Genomic DNA, 16609 nt, shown 5'->3' with positions numbered 1-16609 from the left:
CCTGATGTTCCTTCTCCCACGATGCCTCGGTTGGCAACATCTACCGGGCCGCACCCCAAAAGTGCCATCTTTCAAGCCACGCCTGGAGAATGTTGGAAAACAGCTGGCTGGCGAACTCCAGGAGCGGGAACTCATCCGCCATTTAAAAAACGCAGTTTTGAGTGCCATTTCAGATCAGGAACCTTGATAAAACCCCGTCTACCTTTGAAGGGGGGGCGGGGGGGGGAGACGTTAAAGAGAGAAATTTAAGCTGTTTCCGCAGACAAGGTTGAAGAGGGAACCACTTAACGGCATCTTAATTCCATGCAAATTATGAATTTAATTAATGGAAATCTCTCATCATGTGAACAGATCCAGAAATCAACATAGTCATTATGAGGAGCTTAGAAATACAACAAGTATGTGCAGGGTTTTCGGGTATAAATTACACAACTTAAAATATCAGTTTCATAAAAGATTTAATAAATGAAAGTCATTGAATTGTGGAATTTGGATCAGTAATTTGTGAATATGTGTAAATAAAAGGAATAAACATGATTTCTTCATGTTGGGATTGAAATGACTTTCACCTAAGTTTTGAAGGTTTTGAGGTGACTAATAAGACCAGTGTGGGAACCTCAGACTCTGCCAAGGGTGAAGAAGGTCATGGCTGATGGGATGTGTAGAGGGTAGTTTGTGAGGGAATGTACTTCCTTTGCCATGAGGTTCTGAATACCACCCTCAAAGTTCCTTTTCTTTAAATGGTCATTGGGCAATGATTCCCAGAGTTATCCCAATAAAAAAGTAGGAAACATTCTGGGAATTAAACTCCTCAACTCCTTTCACGCTTGCAAAGGAAGACCTATTGTCCAATAAACTGCAACAAATATTTGTTAGTGAAGTAATTATAGGGAAGAAAAAGGAACATGATAATTGCAGATGTTAACCTAAATGATGAGTTCATAATACAAGATGAAAACTCGTCACTTCCTTTTTTTTAATATAATTTTTATTAAGTTTTCAAGAAGAATACATGAAAAGATAATATCTACCCTCCCCCCTCCCCTTAACCCTCCCCCCCCTCATATAAAGTCCTACCTAAAAAGAAAAGAAGAAAAAAAAGAGCCACCTGGGTATTGGAAGGTTTCCACATGCTCCATGGAATTCAAAATAAAATTGGTATACTTGTTCGTTACTTTCCCCAAGGGACCAAGATCTTTATCGGAGTACTTAAATATGCCATCCTATCTTTTGTAAATAGGGCGCCAAATATTCAAAAATGTTACATATTTATCTCTTAAATTATAAGTAATTTTTTTGAGTGGAATAGAACTAGCCATTTCATTATTCCAACGATTCATACTTAAATATGAATCAGATTTCCAAGTAACTGCTATAGTCTTCTTAGCTACTGCCAATGCAATTTTTATAAATTCTTTCTGATATTTATTCAATTTAAGTTTTGGCTTTATCCCTTTAATATCACCTAATAGAAATAATACAGGGTTATGTGGAAGTTGAGTTCCAGTAATTTGTTCCAGTAAGACTCTTAAATTTATCCAAAAGGGTTGAATTTTAAAACAAGACCAAGTAGAATGTAAGAAAGTACCAATTTCTTGATTACACCGAAAGCATTTATCGGATAGATTTGAATTTAATCTATTTATTTTTTGTGGTGTAATATATAATTGGTGTAAAAAATTATATTGTACTAATCTAAGTCGAACATTTATTGTATTTGTCATACTGTCAAGACAGAGTCTTGACCAATTTGTTTCATCAATATTAATATTCAGATCTGTTTCCCATTTTTGTTTTGACTTATGGATTCCTTGTTTAATTGTCTGTTTTTGAATCAAATTATACATACAAGAAATAAATTTTTTACTTTTCCCTTTTTGAATTAAAATTTCAATTTCATTAGATTTTGGCAAAAACATTGTTTGACCCAGCTTACCTTTTAAGTAAGCCCTTAATTGAAGGTAACAAAAGAAAGTGTTATTTGATATTTTATATTTATCCTTTAGTTGTTCAAATGACATCAATATACCTCGTTCATAACAATCTCCTATAAATTCAATCCCTTTTTGGTACCAATTATATAAAAGTTGATTGTCCATTGTAAAAGGAATAAGTCTGTTTTGGAACAAAGGTCTCCTTGCTAATAAAGATTTCTGTATTTCATTATCAACATTTATCTTATTCCATAGATCAATCAAATGTATTAATATAGGAGATTCTTTCTTTTCCCGTATCCATTTAGGTTCCCATTTATATATAAAATCTTCAGGTCTATTTTCTTCTATCTTGTCTAATTCTATTTTAATCCATGCTGGTTTTCGATCATCGAAGAAGGATGCACTAAATCTAAGTTGATTTGCTTTATAATAATTCTTAAAGTTTGGAAGTTGTAACCCTCCTAATTCAAATTTACATGTCAATTTTTCCAATGATATTCTTGACATTTTACCTTTCCAAAGAAATTTTCTCACACATTTATTTAACTCTTGAAAAAATTTCTGTGGCAATTGTATGGGTAATGTTTGAAACAAATACTGTAATCTAGGAAATATGTTCATTTTTACAACATTGACTCTACCTACTAATGTTATTGGTAATATCATCCATTTGTCAAGATCTTCTTGAATTTTTTTCAATAGTGGTAAATAATTAAATTTATATAAATTCTTTACATCATTATCAAGTCTTATACCTAACTACTTTATACCATTTACCGGCCATCTAAATTGGGTTGCTAACCGACATTGACTATAGTCTCCTTTAGTAAGAGGTAAAATTTCACTTTTATCCCAATTTATTTTATAACCTGATACCTTCCCATATTCATCCAATCTAGAAGATAATTTATGTAACGAATGTTGTGGGTTTGTTAAGTAAATCAAAACATCATCGGCAACAAGATTAATTTTATATTCCTCCTGATTAACTCTAAAACCCATAATATCTGGATCAATCCTGATTAGTTCTGCTAATGGCTCTATCGCCAGTACAAATAAAGCAGGTGATAATGGACAACCTTGTCTGGTTGACCTTTTTAACTGGAATGGTGTTGAAATTTGAGAGTTTGTCACTACTTTAGCCTTAGGGTTAGAATTTAAAATTTTAATCCAATTTATAAAAGATGTTCCTAACCCATATTTTTCTAATACTTTAAATAAAAAATCCCATTCTAATCTATCAAATGCTTTTTCTGCATCCAAGGCGACTACTATACTCTTCTCGTCCCTTTTTTGTGCCAAATGAATTATACTGAGTAGCCGAGTTACATTATCTGCCAATTGTCTATTTTTAATAAATCCTGTTTGATCCATATGTATTAATTTTGGTAAGTATTTAGATAATCTATTTGATAAAATTTTTGCTATTATTTTATAATCAGTATTCAATAAAGAAATAGGCCTGTATGATGTTGGTTTCATAGGGTCTCTGTCTTTTTTTGGCGATACTATTACAATCGCTGTTGAAAAAGATTCTGGGAGTTTATGTGTTTTTTCTGCTTGACGTATTAACTCCATAAAGAGAGGAAATAATAAATCTTTAAACTTTTTATAAAATTCAGGTGGAAAACCATCTTCTCCTGGAGATTTATTACTTTGAAGTGATCCTAAAGCTTCTTCAACTTCTTTTAATGTAAAAGGCATATCTAATCCTTTCTGTTCTTCCGAGTTCAATTTTGGAAGAGTTAACTGTGATAAAAACCTTTCTATCTCATTAACATCATTTTGTGATTTTGATTGATATAATTCAGAATAGAAACTTTTAAAGATTTCATTTATTTCAAGAGGTTTATAAGATATTTTATTTGCACTTGTTCTAATTGCATTTATTGTTTTGGAAGCTTGTTCTGTTTTCAGCTGCCAGGCAAGAATTTTATGTGCTCTCTCACCTAACTCATAATACCTTTGCTTAGTTCTTATAATTGCTTTTTCCATTCTATATGTCTGAAGCGTATTATATTGTAACTTCTTATTGACAAGTTGCCTTCGTTTTTCTTCCGACATATATCTTTGAGATTCTTTTTCTAATTTTGTAATCTCTTTTTCCAATTGATCTAGTTCTGCCATATATTCTTTATTAATTTTAGATGTATAACTTATTATCTGGCCCCTCAGATATGCTTTCATCGCATCCCATAATATAAATTTATCATCCACTGAATAAAAATTTGTATCCAAAAAAAATTGAATCTGCTTTTTCATAAAATCACAAAAATCTTGACGTTTTAATAATGTTGAATTAAATCTCCATCTATAAGCCACTTCTTCCTTATCAGTCATTATTATTGTCATTAATAAAGGAGAATGATCTGACAATATTCTTGCTTTATATTCCATATTTTTCACTCTGTGTTAAATATGCATTGATAATACGAAAAAATCTATCCTTGAATAAGTTTTATGTCTATGAGAATAGAACGAATAGTCTCTTTCTTTAGGATTTATTCTTCTCCATATATCAATCAAATTTAAATCTTTCATCGATGATAAAGTTAGATTTACTACCTTCGATTTTATAACAGCCTTAGTTGATCTATCTAAGATTGGGTCTAAGCAAAAATTAAAGTCTCCTCCAATTAATATTTTTTCATGTGCATCCGCCAAATTCAAAAAAGCTTCTTGTATGAATTTTGCATCGTTTTCATTTGGTGCATAAATATTCATAAATGTCCATAATTCAGAAAAAAGTTGACAATGTATAATCACGTATCTCCCCGCAGTTTTTATTACATTTTGTATTTTAATTGGTAACGTTTTATTGATCAAAATTGCTACTCCCCTCGCTTTTGAATTAAATGAAGCCGCAACAACACTACCCACCCAATCTCTCTTTAGTTTCTGATGTTCTGTTTCTGTTAAATGTGTTTCCTGTAAAAAGGCTAAATCTATCTTCATTTTCTTAATATGTGTTAAGATTCTCTTTCTTTTCACTGGTCCATTAAGCCCATTAACATTAAAACTCAAAAAATTCAACAAATTAGTCATTATTCTTAAGAAAGTTACTCCAATCTAAAACATTACTTATCTTCTCAACTCTCATAGTTCCTTGGGGTATCTCTTTGAACTTCACCATGTTGCTATGTGTTCCCCTCCCAACCCTCCAGGTAAAAAGATAGAAAAGATACAGAAAAAGAAAAAAACAAAATACCCCCCCACTAATGTTGTGAATGAAAAGATACACAACACTACCCCCCTCCATTTTGCGGGTCGTGGCTAAAGCCACGCTTGCACACATGATTAGCGTAGCAATTGGTCAGTGCTTCTTCCAGCTCCCCCGCAACAAAAAAAATTATATATATATATACAAAATTAATGTTACTATTTCCAATTAGTATTCTTCAAATTTTAATCTTTCTTCCCCCCCTCGTATAATTAATAATATATTTATATATTCATCCACCCAAAAATCCAACAAGTCCATTCTTGACCCAGTCTTCATCTTCAATCTATCTCGCTCCCCTGGATTTGTTCTTGTATCTGGTGAATATTCAAAGAATCTCGCACAAACTGCTCCGCTTTCTGGTAGTCATCAAAAAATCTTTTTTCTCCACCAGGCAAAAAAATCTTCAAGGTTGCAGGATAACGCAATATAAATTGATAACCGTGATCACATAGGATTTTTTTCACTGGATTAAATTTCTTCCTTCTCTTCAAAAGTTCATAACTTATATCAGGGTAGAAAAAAACTTTGTTCCCTTGAATCATCAATGGCCCTTTTCTATTCTTGGCAGCTGCCTGTAGAATCCTTTCCTTGTCTTGAAATCTTAAGAATTTTATTAAGATGGATCGTGGATATTGGTCATCTTGTGGTTTTGGTCTTAGAGCTCTATGTGCACGCTCAATTTCAATTGATCGAACCTCCTCTTTCATTTGCAAAACTTCCGGGATCCATCTTTGAAAAAATTCTATTGGATTTTCTCCCTCCATACCTTCTTTAAGACCAACAATTTTGATATTATTATGTCTACTGAAGTTTTCCAACATGTCCACTTTCTCCAAGAGTCGATTTCTTTCCGAGTTCCAGACAAGCAGATCATTTTCTGTTTTTTCCACTCTATCATTCATAAGCCCCATTGCTCTTTCCATCTTCTGAAGCTTCTTATCCATTTTATACTGTCTTTTCATAGCTTTATCATAGCACATCTTCATATCTCTAAGCTCTGCTCTTACTTTTCTTAGTTCAGCCGCTAGTTGCAATAAAGCCTCTTTTATGTCTCCATCATCTCCTTTACTTCCAATCTCTTCCAGTTCTTCCTCCTCCTCTTCATCTGTGTTCTCTGCGGAATCCAATTCTGACTCTGAGTCACTTTCAGTTGCAGTGGCTGTCGGTTCTTGTAGTTTGAGTTGTGTCGATTTGCGCATGCGCTCTTCTTTGCGCATGTGCATTTCCGGCATCTTCTTCTGAGAGACCGCTACCGCAGCCATTGCTCCCTGTTCTACACCGGAGATAGAATGCATCTCCTCCGAAGGAGATCCAACCTGAGTCCGAGGCTCCATCGTTGCAGTAGGCCCTTTTTTCTTCCCATCTCACGGCGGCTTCGCAACAACAGACTTCTTCTGTTGCGGTTTACGAGGCATATCGTAAAGTAGTCTTGCAAAGTTTATAAATAGTTTTCGGAAAGTATTTATTAACTTTGTTTTGTTTAACCGGTACTTTGCTGATTTTTTACGGGAGAGCTGGATTTACACGTCTCAATCCCACGTCATCACGTGACGCCCCCCGTCACTTCTTTCTTAATGATGAAGTACTTGATCATCTTTCTAGAGAGAAAAAGATTACATTCCAACAACTGTATTTCTGCATAGATTTTGGACTTTTAATTGGCAGAAATTTTAATAAATCAAATTTGATAAACATTCCATTTCCAAAATGAAGCATCCTATAAATGTTTTGATTGCTAGTAATTTTCTCTGTATAAAACAAATATCAGAGAAGTTGAGCTTGAGTACATATCACATTTATTTTCAGCACAGATCAGTTTTGTAGTGACATACAAATATTGATTCATTAAGATCATGTTAATAATTTTCAAGAGGCAATCACTTTCATGCTTTTCAAATTGGGCATGGCAAGATGCAGTCCTGGGGCTCTCTTTAGGTCAGAGCTGCTAAATCGAGTTCAATGTAGTCCCATTGGTTAAGTTACTGGAATGGCATTTTGAGGTCCAAACTGTAAACCTAAGGTATTAGTTCAAAGGGCAGCTTGGAAATTTGAATTCGAGTATCTAACTAAATCCACAATAAAATGTTAGCACTAATAAGTGAGAATTATTTACTGATTGTTGTTAATAAATGCATTCATGAAGGACCATCATAGAAGAAAATCTTCCATCTTCATGCTGTAAGACCGAAATGTAACTCTTGACCCACTAGCATGAATGACTCTTAATTGCCTATAATGTTCTGGCTGAATTGAAGCAACTTTGGAATCCTGTTAGTTTGTTTCTCCAGAGATAGTAGTGTAACTGAAAACTTTTAAAGCAAGCAACAGAGCAACTTCCTCTGTGTAACCAAGCATAACAACCACGTTCCAGAGTTTGCATGCATCGTATACATTTAATTTGTAATTTCTTTGTTATCTTTGTCCTCAGTTTCTTTGCTTTTGCTTCCTGTGATATTTTATTACCTTCCATTCTGATATTGAATTGATTTCCAATTACACAATTCACCCATTCATTCTTGCATCGACTAATGTGAATTTATTATTGAAAAAAGGTAATTAAGGTAAGTTATTATAGTTTATTGCTGCTTCTAATCAGGAAGTTACCATCATTCAGTGAACAGAATGTTAATTCTCTGTAGATGTGTATATGTTCTTGCATCTCTCTTTTGAATTCTTAAGGAACAATCCTTACTTCAACCTCCAACTCTACAATTGCTAAATGGTATGGGACCTCTCGGCCGTCGTGCTTCTGATGGTGGAGCCAACATCCAGTTGCACGCCCAGCAGTTACTCAAACGTCCAAGAGGCCCTTCACCTTTGGTCACCATGAATCCAGTAAGTTTTTTTTTGTCATCTGTATCAATGATCTAGATGAAATTGTGGTAAACTGGATCAGTAGATTTGAAGATGACACAAGATTGAGGCGTAGTGGACAGTGACAGCTATCAAAGATCTAGACCAGCTGAGAAAATGAGCTGAAAAATGGCAGATGGAATTTAATGCAGGCAAGTGTGAGGTGTTGCACTTCGATAGAACAAACCAGTATAGGTCTTGCACGGTGAGTGACAGGGCAGAGGGGAGTATTGTAGAACAGATGGATTTGGGAATGCAGATTCATAACTCCTTGAAAATGGTGTCACAAGTAGATAGGGTTGTAAGGAGAGCTTTTGGCACATTGGCTTTCATGAATCAGTATTGACTACTGGAGATGGGATGTTATGTTGAAGTTTTATAAGAAGTTGATGAGGCCAGATTTGGAGTATTGTGTGCAGTTCTGGTCACTTACCTATAGGTATGGATAAGATTGAGAGAGGCTTTTCCCATTGAGGTTGTGTGAGACTAGAACTGGAGATCATAGCTTTAGAGTGAAAGGTGAAATGTTTCAGGGAAACTGAAAGGGAACTCTTTCACTCAGAAGGTGGTGTGAGTGTGGACAAGCCACCAGTGGAAGTGGTGGATGCAGATTTTATTGCAACGTTCAAGAGAAGTTTGCATAAGTACATGGACGAGAGGTATGGAGGGCTATGATCTAGGTGCAGGTTGATGAGACCAGAATAATAGTTTGGTTTGGACTAGATGAGTAGAAGGACCTGGTTCTGTGGTGCAGTGCTGTATAGTGTTTTGAGCCAAGATGCGACCCTGATGAAGGGTCCCAGCCTGAAACTTCGACTGTTTATTTTCCTCTATAGATGCTCCCTGACTGGCTGAGTTCCTCCAGCATTTTGTGTGTTGCTCAGGAAGAGCTAGTGTTATTATTTACATAAAAACATTAGATCTACACAGCTAGGAACATGGTAGAACTTAAAAATATCTGCATTTTCTCAGCTTATAGCAATTGTATGTGGTATTTGAGGTGGTGATTAGATTTGTTGAAGAGCAGGATAGTGGCTATTTTCATCTGCTTGTGAAAGCACATTTCCTTTGTTTTCATTTAGAGCATTTGCCTTGTTGAAAACTGTAAGAGAATGTAAAATATTTTATTACTACCATGTACCATCATATTTAGAAACGCTGGTGTACTTTTTAAAAGTATTTATCTTGTACAAACAAATAGCCTTGACCTAACTATTTAAAGCAGGAGTTTCCAACCTTTATTATGCCATGGACCTTACCATTAACCGATTGGTCCATGGACCCAGGTTGGGAACTCCTGATTTAAAGTCACTAAAGATATTTCGAGAGATGTTCTTTCCTTGCCAATAGGTAGCATATTGAGCAGTTGTTAACTGATTCATTGATATATAGAAGTCATTTAATTAATCATCTTGTAAATTAAAGTCTTTCACTGCTGTACTTTATTCATGATCTTTCCAATTCCTTGATGTGCTCCTATAGACTGTTTGACACCATGGTGCCCCTCTCTTAGGACAATGTTTCTCCTTAAAAATATGTTGCTATGTTGCACACTTGTTTCACTTTATTGAGATTATAAGATTAGGATGTCATGTTGCAGCTATACAAGACATTGGTTTGACTTAATTTAGTGTACTGTGTAGAGTTCTCGTTGTGACACTACAGGGAAATTGTAGTAATAGAGAACCAAAAACAAAATCACCCTGATGTTGCCTGGAATGGAATGCTGCTGTTTTAAGGAGAGATTGGATTGACTGGGTTTACTTTCACTGGAGTATCATAAACTGATGGTAACTTTACAGAGTTTTATAAAACTGTGGCTAAGCAAGAATTGGATATAATTACGATATTTAAAGGCATTTGGACAGGTGGTTGAATGGACAAGGAGTGAGGGATATACAGTTATTGGCTCCTTTTCCTTGTAGTTTGTCTATACCTTGCATATTAGTATGTACTCATTTTTCTCACAGCATGCTGTGCCAGTTGTGACACCAGTGGATGAGGAGGGCTCAGATGGTGAGCCAGACCAGGAAGCTGTGCAAAGGTATGTAACAGTACTGGTGAGCTGAGCCTTTAGATTTTCCCCAGAAAGAAACATGTCTTGAATATTTCTAGTTCTGTTCTGTTTACTTCTACGCGCCTTGGCTTTGCCTCAGTCCATCAACTGCTGAAAGTATCAACCACTGCTTCATGATTCCAGTTCTTACTTCTGACCTCCAGCTTCCATAAGCTTCAACTCATCCTGTGTTCTGTTGTTATTCTCCAGCATACAAAGTCCATCTCATCTTAAGTTTTTATAAATTCCTTCCTGGTCTTGTATTGCTCTGTGGCTCTGACCTTTATCAATTTGTCCTTAAATCACTCACATCTAGTAGCCTAGATTTTGACATGCCCTCTCTTTAAAACCCTTGGAGCATTTTCTTTATCCTTCCTTAAAAGCTACCTTTTTGAACAATCTTTTGGTGTGTTTTCAAGATCTCTTTTTGGCTTAGTGCTTATCTTCTTGCTTGTGCATCTCTGAAGCACTTTACGATGCCATTCTGTGTTTTCAATGTTGTTATCTAAATATTGTTATGCAGAAAAGGAAAATTATTGTAGCCTGATGAACCAGCAACTTTTGCACACTAATCACATGTCAAATATCTATAATTTCCATTCAAGAACCTGCACTGAGCAGAAAAGGCCAACTTATCTTTATTTCTCCAATAATACATTACACATGGAACTAGGTATCTATTGTAGTTTACCATAAGCAATGCCATGGGAGATCAGATAATGCTTAGTAATTGTATAAAGAAGAAATCAGTTCTATTTATGATATGCCACTTTAAGGACTGTTGTGAGCTTTATCTTGTTGGGCAGCTTTTGGGTTCTGTTCTTCCAATAAATAGCTTTCTATTTAAATCATCTATCTCAGTTTTTGCTGATTAAAAATAATTTAGCCTTTGCTTGCTCCAGAAACACTGCCTTACACATGTTGCTTTTGAGAGCAAAACAACCTATAGAAAAACAAAGTTTATTTGATAATATCTTACACATAAATCAAGTTAATAAAATAAATGAAGCTGGCAGACAACAATGATAAGTTATATCTATTCTCAGCATTAACTAACCCTAGGCATGCTTGATGCTCCTACTTAGTGCAAATAAATTATCTTTATAAACCTTAATAAATACCTTAAAGAATTAACATGGCTTTAAAAAGTAACATTAAATTAGATAGTTTATTGAAAATTTATAAACTAAATTTAACCATAGCTTTCTATCTACAAGACTGCAGTATTACATTATGTAGATAAATTTCAACTTAAATATACACTTGTGTTGCAGGTATCTGGCTAACAGGTCTAAACGCCACACTCTCGCAATGACCAATCCTACAGCTGAGGTCCCCCTAGATTTGCAGAGGCAGCTGGGACAGCAGCAGGCAATCCGTTCACGGGCCTGGGTTCCTCACCCTGAGCAGCACAGCCGGTGAGTGGCTTTTGCATTGAGGTCTGAGTCTGAACCTCAGATATTAGCTGGTTTCAGCATTCCAGAGAAAGTAGAATAGATTTGAGAGATCTCCTGTGCCCCATTAAAAAGAAAAATGTAGTTGTCCAGATGCCCATTTTGATCTTTTAGTGCTAATACTCCACAAGTGGCATGTCTGGGTAGAAGAGAGTGTATTTTTTGTAGTTCATTTAAATCCATAGTGCAAGTTTCTAATCCAGCTGAATCTTTTGGAGAGGCATATAGTACGGGATCCCAAAATGTCCCCATCCAACTTCCAACAACCTGTTACAGAGCAGCAAGCATAGGGAATGTGTTAGTTGTTTAGAAACATAGAAAACCTACAGCACAATAGAGGCCCTTCGGCCCACAAAGCTGTGCCGAGCATGTCCTCACCTTAGAAATTACCGAGGGTTACCCATAGCCCTCTATTTTTCTGAGCATGTACCTGTCCAGGAGTCTCTTAAAAGACCCTATCGTATCCGCCTCCACCACCGTCGCCGGCAGCTCATTCCATGCACTCACCACTCTCTGAGTAAAAAAACTTACCCCTGACAACTCTTCTGTACTTACTTCCAAGCACCTTAAAACTGTGCCCTCTCGTGCTAGTCATTTCAGTTCTGGGAAAAAGCCTCTGACTATCCACACGATCAATGCCTCTCATCATCTTATACACCACTATCAGGTCACATCTCATCCTCCGTTGCTCCAAGGAGAAAAGGCCGAGTTCACTCAACCTGTTTTCATAAGGCATGCTCCCCAATCCAGGCAACATCCTTGTAAATCTCCTCTGCACCCTTGCTATGGTTTCCACATACTTCCAATAGTGAAGTGACCAGAACTGAGCACAGTACTCCAAGTGGGGTCTGATCAGGGTCCTATATAGCTGCAACATTACCTCTCAGCTCCTAAACTCAATCCCATGATTGATGAAGGCCAATGCACCGTATGCTTTCTTAACCACAGAGTCAACCTGCGCAACAGCTTCGAGTGTCCTGTGGACTCGGACCCTAAGACCCCTCTGATCCTCTACACTGCCAGGAATCTTACCATTAATACTGTATTCTGTCATCATATTTGACCTACCAAAATGAACCACCTCACACTTAACTGGGCTGAACTCCATCTGCCACTTCTCAGCCCAGTTTTGAGTGGAAAAGCAAATTGTACAGAGGACATGGAGAGTCTGCAGAGGGATGTAGATAGGATAAGTGAGTGGGCCAAGGTCTGGCAGATGGAATACAACGTTGGTAAATGCGAGATCATCCACTTTGGAAGGAATAATAGAAGAGCAGATTGTTATTTAAATGGTGAAAGATTGCAGCATGCTGTTGTGCAGAGGGACTTGGGAGTGCTTGTTCATGAATCACAAAAAGTTGGCTTGCAGGTACAACAGCTTATAAAAAAGGCAAATGGAATGTTGGCCTTCATTGCTAGAGGGACTTAATTCAAAAGCAGGGAGATCATGTTGCAACTATACAGGGTACTGGTGAGGCCACACCTGGAGTACTGTGTGCGGTTCTGGTCTCCATACTTGAGGAAAGATACACTGGCTTTGGAGGCAGTGCGGAGGAGGTTCACCAGGTTGATTCCAGGGATGTAGGGGTTAACCTATGAGGAGAGATTGAGTGGCCTGGGACTATACTCTCTGGAGTTCAGAAGAATGAGAAGGAATCTTATAGAAACATACAAAATTTTGAAAGGGATAGATAAGATAGAAGTAGGAAAGTTGTTTCCATTGGTAGGTGAGACTAGAACTAGGGGACATTGCCTCAAGATTCAGGGGAGAAGATTTAGGACAGAGATGAGGAGAAACTGTTTTTCCCAGAGAGTGGTGTATCGGTGGAATTCTCTGCCCAGGGAAGCAGTTGAGGCTTCCTAACTAAATTTATTTAAGGAACAGTTATATAGGTTATAACATGGTAAGCGAATTAAGGGTTATGGGGAGAAGGCAGATAGATGGAGCTGAGTTTACGGACAGATCAACCATGATCTTATTGAATAGCGGGGCAGGCTCGATGGGCCGGATGGCCTACTCCTGCTCCTATTTCTTATGTTCTTATGTTTGCATCCTACAATGTCCCACTGTAACCTCCAACCTTTGTGTCATCAGCAAATTTACCATCCCATCCCTCCACTTCTTCATCCAGGTCATATAAAAATCACAAAGAGTAGGGGTCCCAGAACAGATCCCTGAGGCACAGAACTGGTCACCAACCTCCATGCAGAATATGACCCATCTACAACCACTCCTTGCCTTCTGTGGGCAAGCTAGTTCTGGATCCACAAAGCAATGTCCCCTTGGATCCCATGCCTTCTTACTTTCTCAATAAGCCTTGCATGGAGTACCTTGTCAAATGCCTTGCTGAAATCCATATACACTACATCTACTGCTCTACCTTCATCAATGTGTTTAGTCACATCCTCAAAAAATTCAATCAGGCTCGTAAGGCATGACCTGCCTTTGACAAAGCCATACTGACTATTCCTAATCACATTATGTCTCTCTAAATGTTCATAAATCCTGCCTCTCAGAATCTTAAGCCTTTGTGGCACAGAATATTGTGAAAGTGGAAAATGTAAGAGACTAAAAATAGTTTGAGGTATCAAGTAATGGCTTAATAGGTCATTATTTGTTAAGTAATTTGTGCAACTGACTACATATGTGCACTTAGTTCTTGTTATTTCTTACCTTACCCATTGTTAGGGCTGGTGGCATAAAGGGGAGATGAAAAAAAAAACAAATGCAAAATGTCTTCCCCAGGTTATGACGGGGTACCGTTCCTATGAACTGTTTATAACCCTGGTGGTATGCAAGTCTGAATTGTGGCTGTGAGCTATGTTCCCACACTACAGCCCTCAGAAGCTGTCAAATCCATACCGCTGGTCTCCCAAATGCTCATATATACAGGTTGTACATAAGTTGGCCATTCTTAACACAAGGAGGTTTTGTAATAATCATTACCAAATCTGATTCATTATGTAAGAACATTTAAGAGAAAAAATACAGAAGTGAAAATTAAGAGGTCAAAGAAAAGAGTACAGAAACTGAATGAGGTTGGATCACTTCATTGTGGAGGAAGCATTGGCACAAGCACAGTATTTCACATGGCCTTTTGTGCTAAGATTCCGATGAAAATCACAAAATGAAATAATAGTGGAAAAAATATTGAAGTTTCAGGGTGGGGTTAGACAACAGAGGAAATATTTCCAAAACTGCATGCCAAGAAATTACGTTTGTAAACATAACCCATCACTTAAGGACAAAACCTAATAGTAATCATTGTTTTCAATTTTCACATTTTATGAAAACCTCATTAAACCAATGGAATTTTTTTATTTTGCTCTTTTGTGTTTTATTCATTTTCAAGACGTGGCCTTCACTGACAAGTAAAACTATTGTTGTTCATCCAGACTGCTATTTCAGAAGGTGGTTAAGAGTCAACTACATTATTGGGAGTTTGCAGTTATATGAACCATAAACATAATAGATCTGATGAAGAGTCTTAGCTTGAAACGTCAACTGTTTGTTCCCCTCTATAGATGCTGCCTGACCTGCTGAGTTTCTCCAGCATGTGTGTGTGTTGTTATGTATGGACCAGGTCTGGTAAGGGAAACGTGTTTCCTTCCCCTGAAGGGCATTCTGTGAACAAGAGGACTTTTTACAAAACCTGATAGGTTCATGATCACTATTAATGATACTAGATTTTTATTCCAGACCTACTTTGTAAATTAACTTTAAATTCCCCATTTGCTGAAATGAGATTCATGTCACAGGATCTTTAATCCAAATCGCTGATTCTCTCCTGATAGCATAATTAAAATCCACTGTATTCACAGCCTCAGTCACTAAAGTTGTTAAGAACTTCTCTCTGCACACGATGGTATTAGTGAATCTCCCTTGACTGTGCTTATGAAAAGTCAGGGTAAATGAATTAGTCTGAGAGTACTGATAATGCTGCAGACAGGTCAGTGGTTGAAGTCACCTATGCCTAGTTTGGTGGGGAAAGGTATGGGAGAGAGATGTATCAAGTCTGACTTTTTTGGTTAATGGGTAAGAAAGTTGGCCCAGATTCTTTTTACTATGTAGGAATGAAAGACTTTGTTTTACTCACAGTGCACCTCTTCCCCTCCCTTTCCCCTCAATAATGAGCAAAGGAAAATTATTTCAAAATAAAGTTAAGGAGGGCAATGGGGGATGGAAATAGATCATCACTTCAGTGTAAATGATCAAATTAATCTCCTTAATATTTTAGATTGCATAGTTTGGAGAATTGAGCTAGTCCTGTGGGGCTGTCTTGAAATATTAGTCACTACTCATTGTAACCCTTGCTGCAATACATACAATATTTTTGAACTATTGCAGCAACTGACTATATTTAATTTCATTATTTCCTCTAGTTCACTCCCACACTGGCCTCTTTGTCCTTGGCTTTCAATGCTACTCCAATACTATTTAATGTAAAGTGTGAGGAAGTCACTTAATTTTTTAACTAATGTCGTACATCTTTCCTAACTCAAGACTGAATTAAACATGTTCTTCTAATGATTCTGATATTGCCATGTGTTACATCTTTAGACTGATTTTTTTACGTTTTTACTTTTCTCACTTAATCTGTCATTTGTAGCTTCCACCCTGTCACAGATATTCCTTCTCATTTCTTAAATTACCTATACTGTTTCTCTGCATCTTAAAACTTGTTTCATCTCAATTTTTTCAGTTTATGATGAAAGTTCATCAATCAGATACATCAATTCTGTTTGCTTTTCACAGTTGCTGGCTGACTACTTTCAAAATCTAGTTTTTATTTCAGTTTTCCTGTATCTTGATATTCCTCAATTTTAATGTATATAGTTTTGCCATTTGCTATTTGAGGATAAATACTTGTTATTTAGTCTTATTTTAATATTAGTTATCAACATTCTATTGCAGAAACAGCTTGCAGTTCCTCCAGCATTGTGTGTGTGTTGCTTGGATTTCCAGCATCTGCAGATTTTCTCTTGTTTGTGATTGCATTTATATAGTACTGTTGATATTGTTAAATAGTTCAAGGAAAATTGTCAGCTCAAATTTGACAGGTGCACATATTTGCTGAAAGAGACC

At 36.6% G+C, this 16609-nt stretch overlaps 1 protein-coding gene across 9 annotated transcripts in view; it reads left to right on the top strand.

Moving 5' to 3' along the window:
* Window positions 1-16609, top strand: part of sik3 (SIK family kinase 3) — a 482160-nt gene that overhangs the window by 367613 nt on the left and 97938 nt on the right. For 8 of the 9 annotated variants that reach the window (XR_010016690.1, XR_010016689.1, XR_010016691.1 and 5 more), the window contains 3 exons: window positions 7840-7995; window positions 9984-10057; window positions 11344-11487. Coding sequence is in view for 5 of the 9 variants with exons in the window: in XM_063038656.1 (XP_062894726.1) it covers window positions 7840-7995; window positions 9984-10057; window positions 11344-11487 (374 nt within the window). In the remaining 4 variants the exon portion in view is untranslated. The remainder of the gene's footprint in view (window positions 1-7839; window positions 7996-9983; window positions 10058-11343; window positions 11488-16609) is intronic. The other variant, XR_010016692.1, reaches the window with a different exon arrangement.

Source organism: Mobula hypostoma, chromosome X2, assembly GCF_963921235.1.
Source record: "Mobula hypostoma chromosome X2, sMobHyp1.1, whole genome shotgun sequence".
Taxonomy (NCBI): Eukaryota; Metazoa; Chordata; class Chondrichthyes; order Myliobatiformes; family Myliobatidae; genus Mobula; species Mobula hypostoma.
The sequence above is the reverse complement of the archived record's forward strand: the minus strand, read 5'-3'. Positions and strand labels throughout refer to the sequence as shown.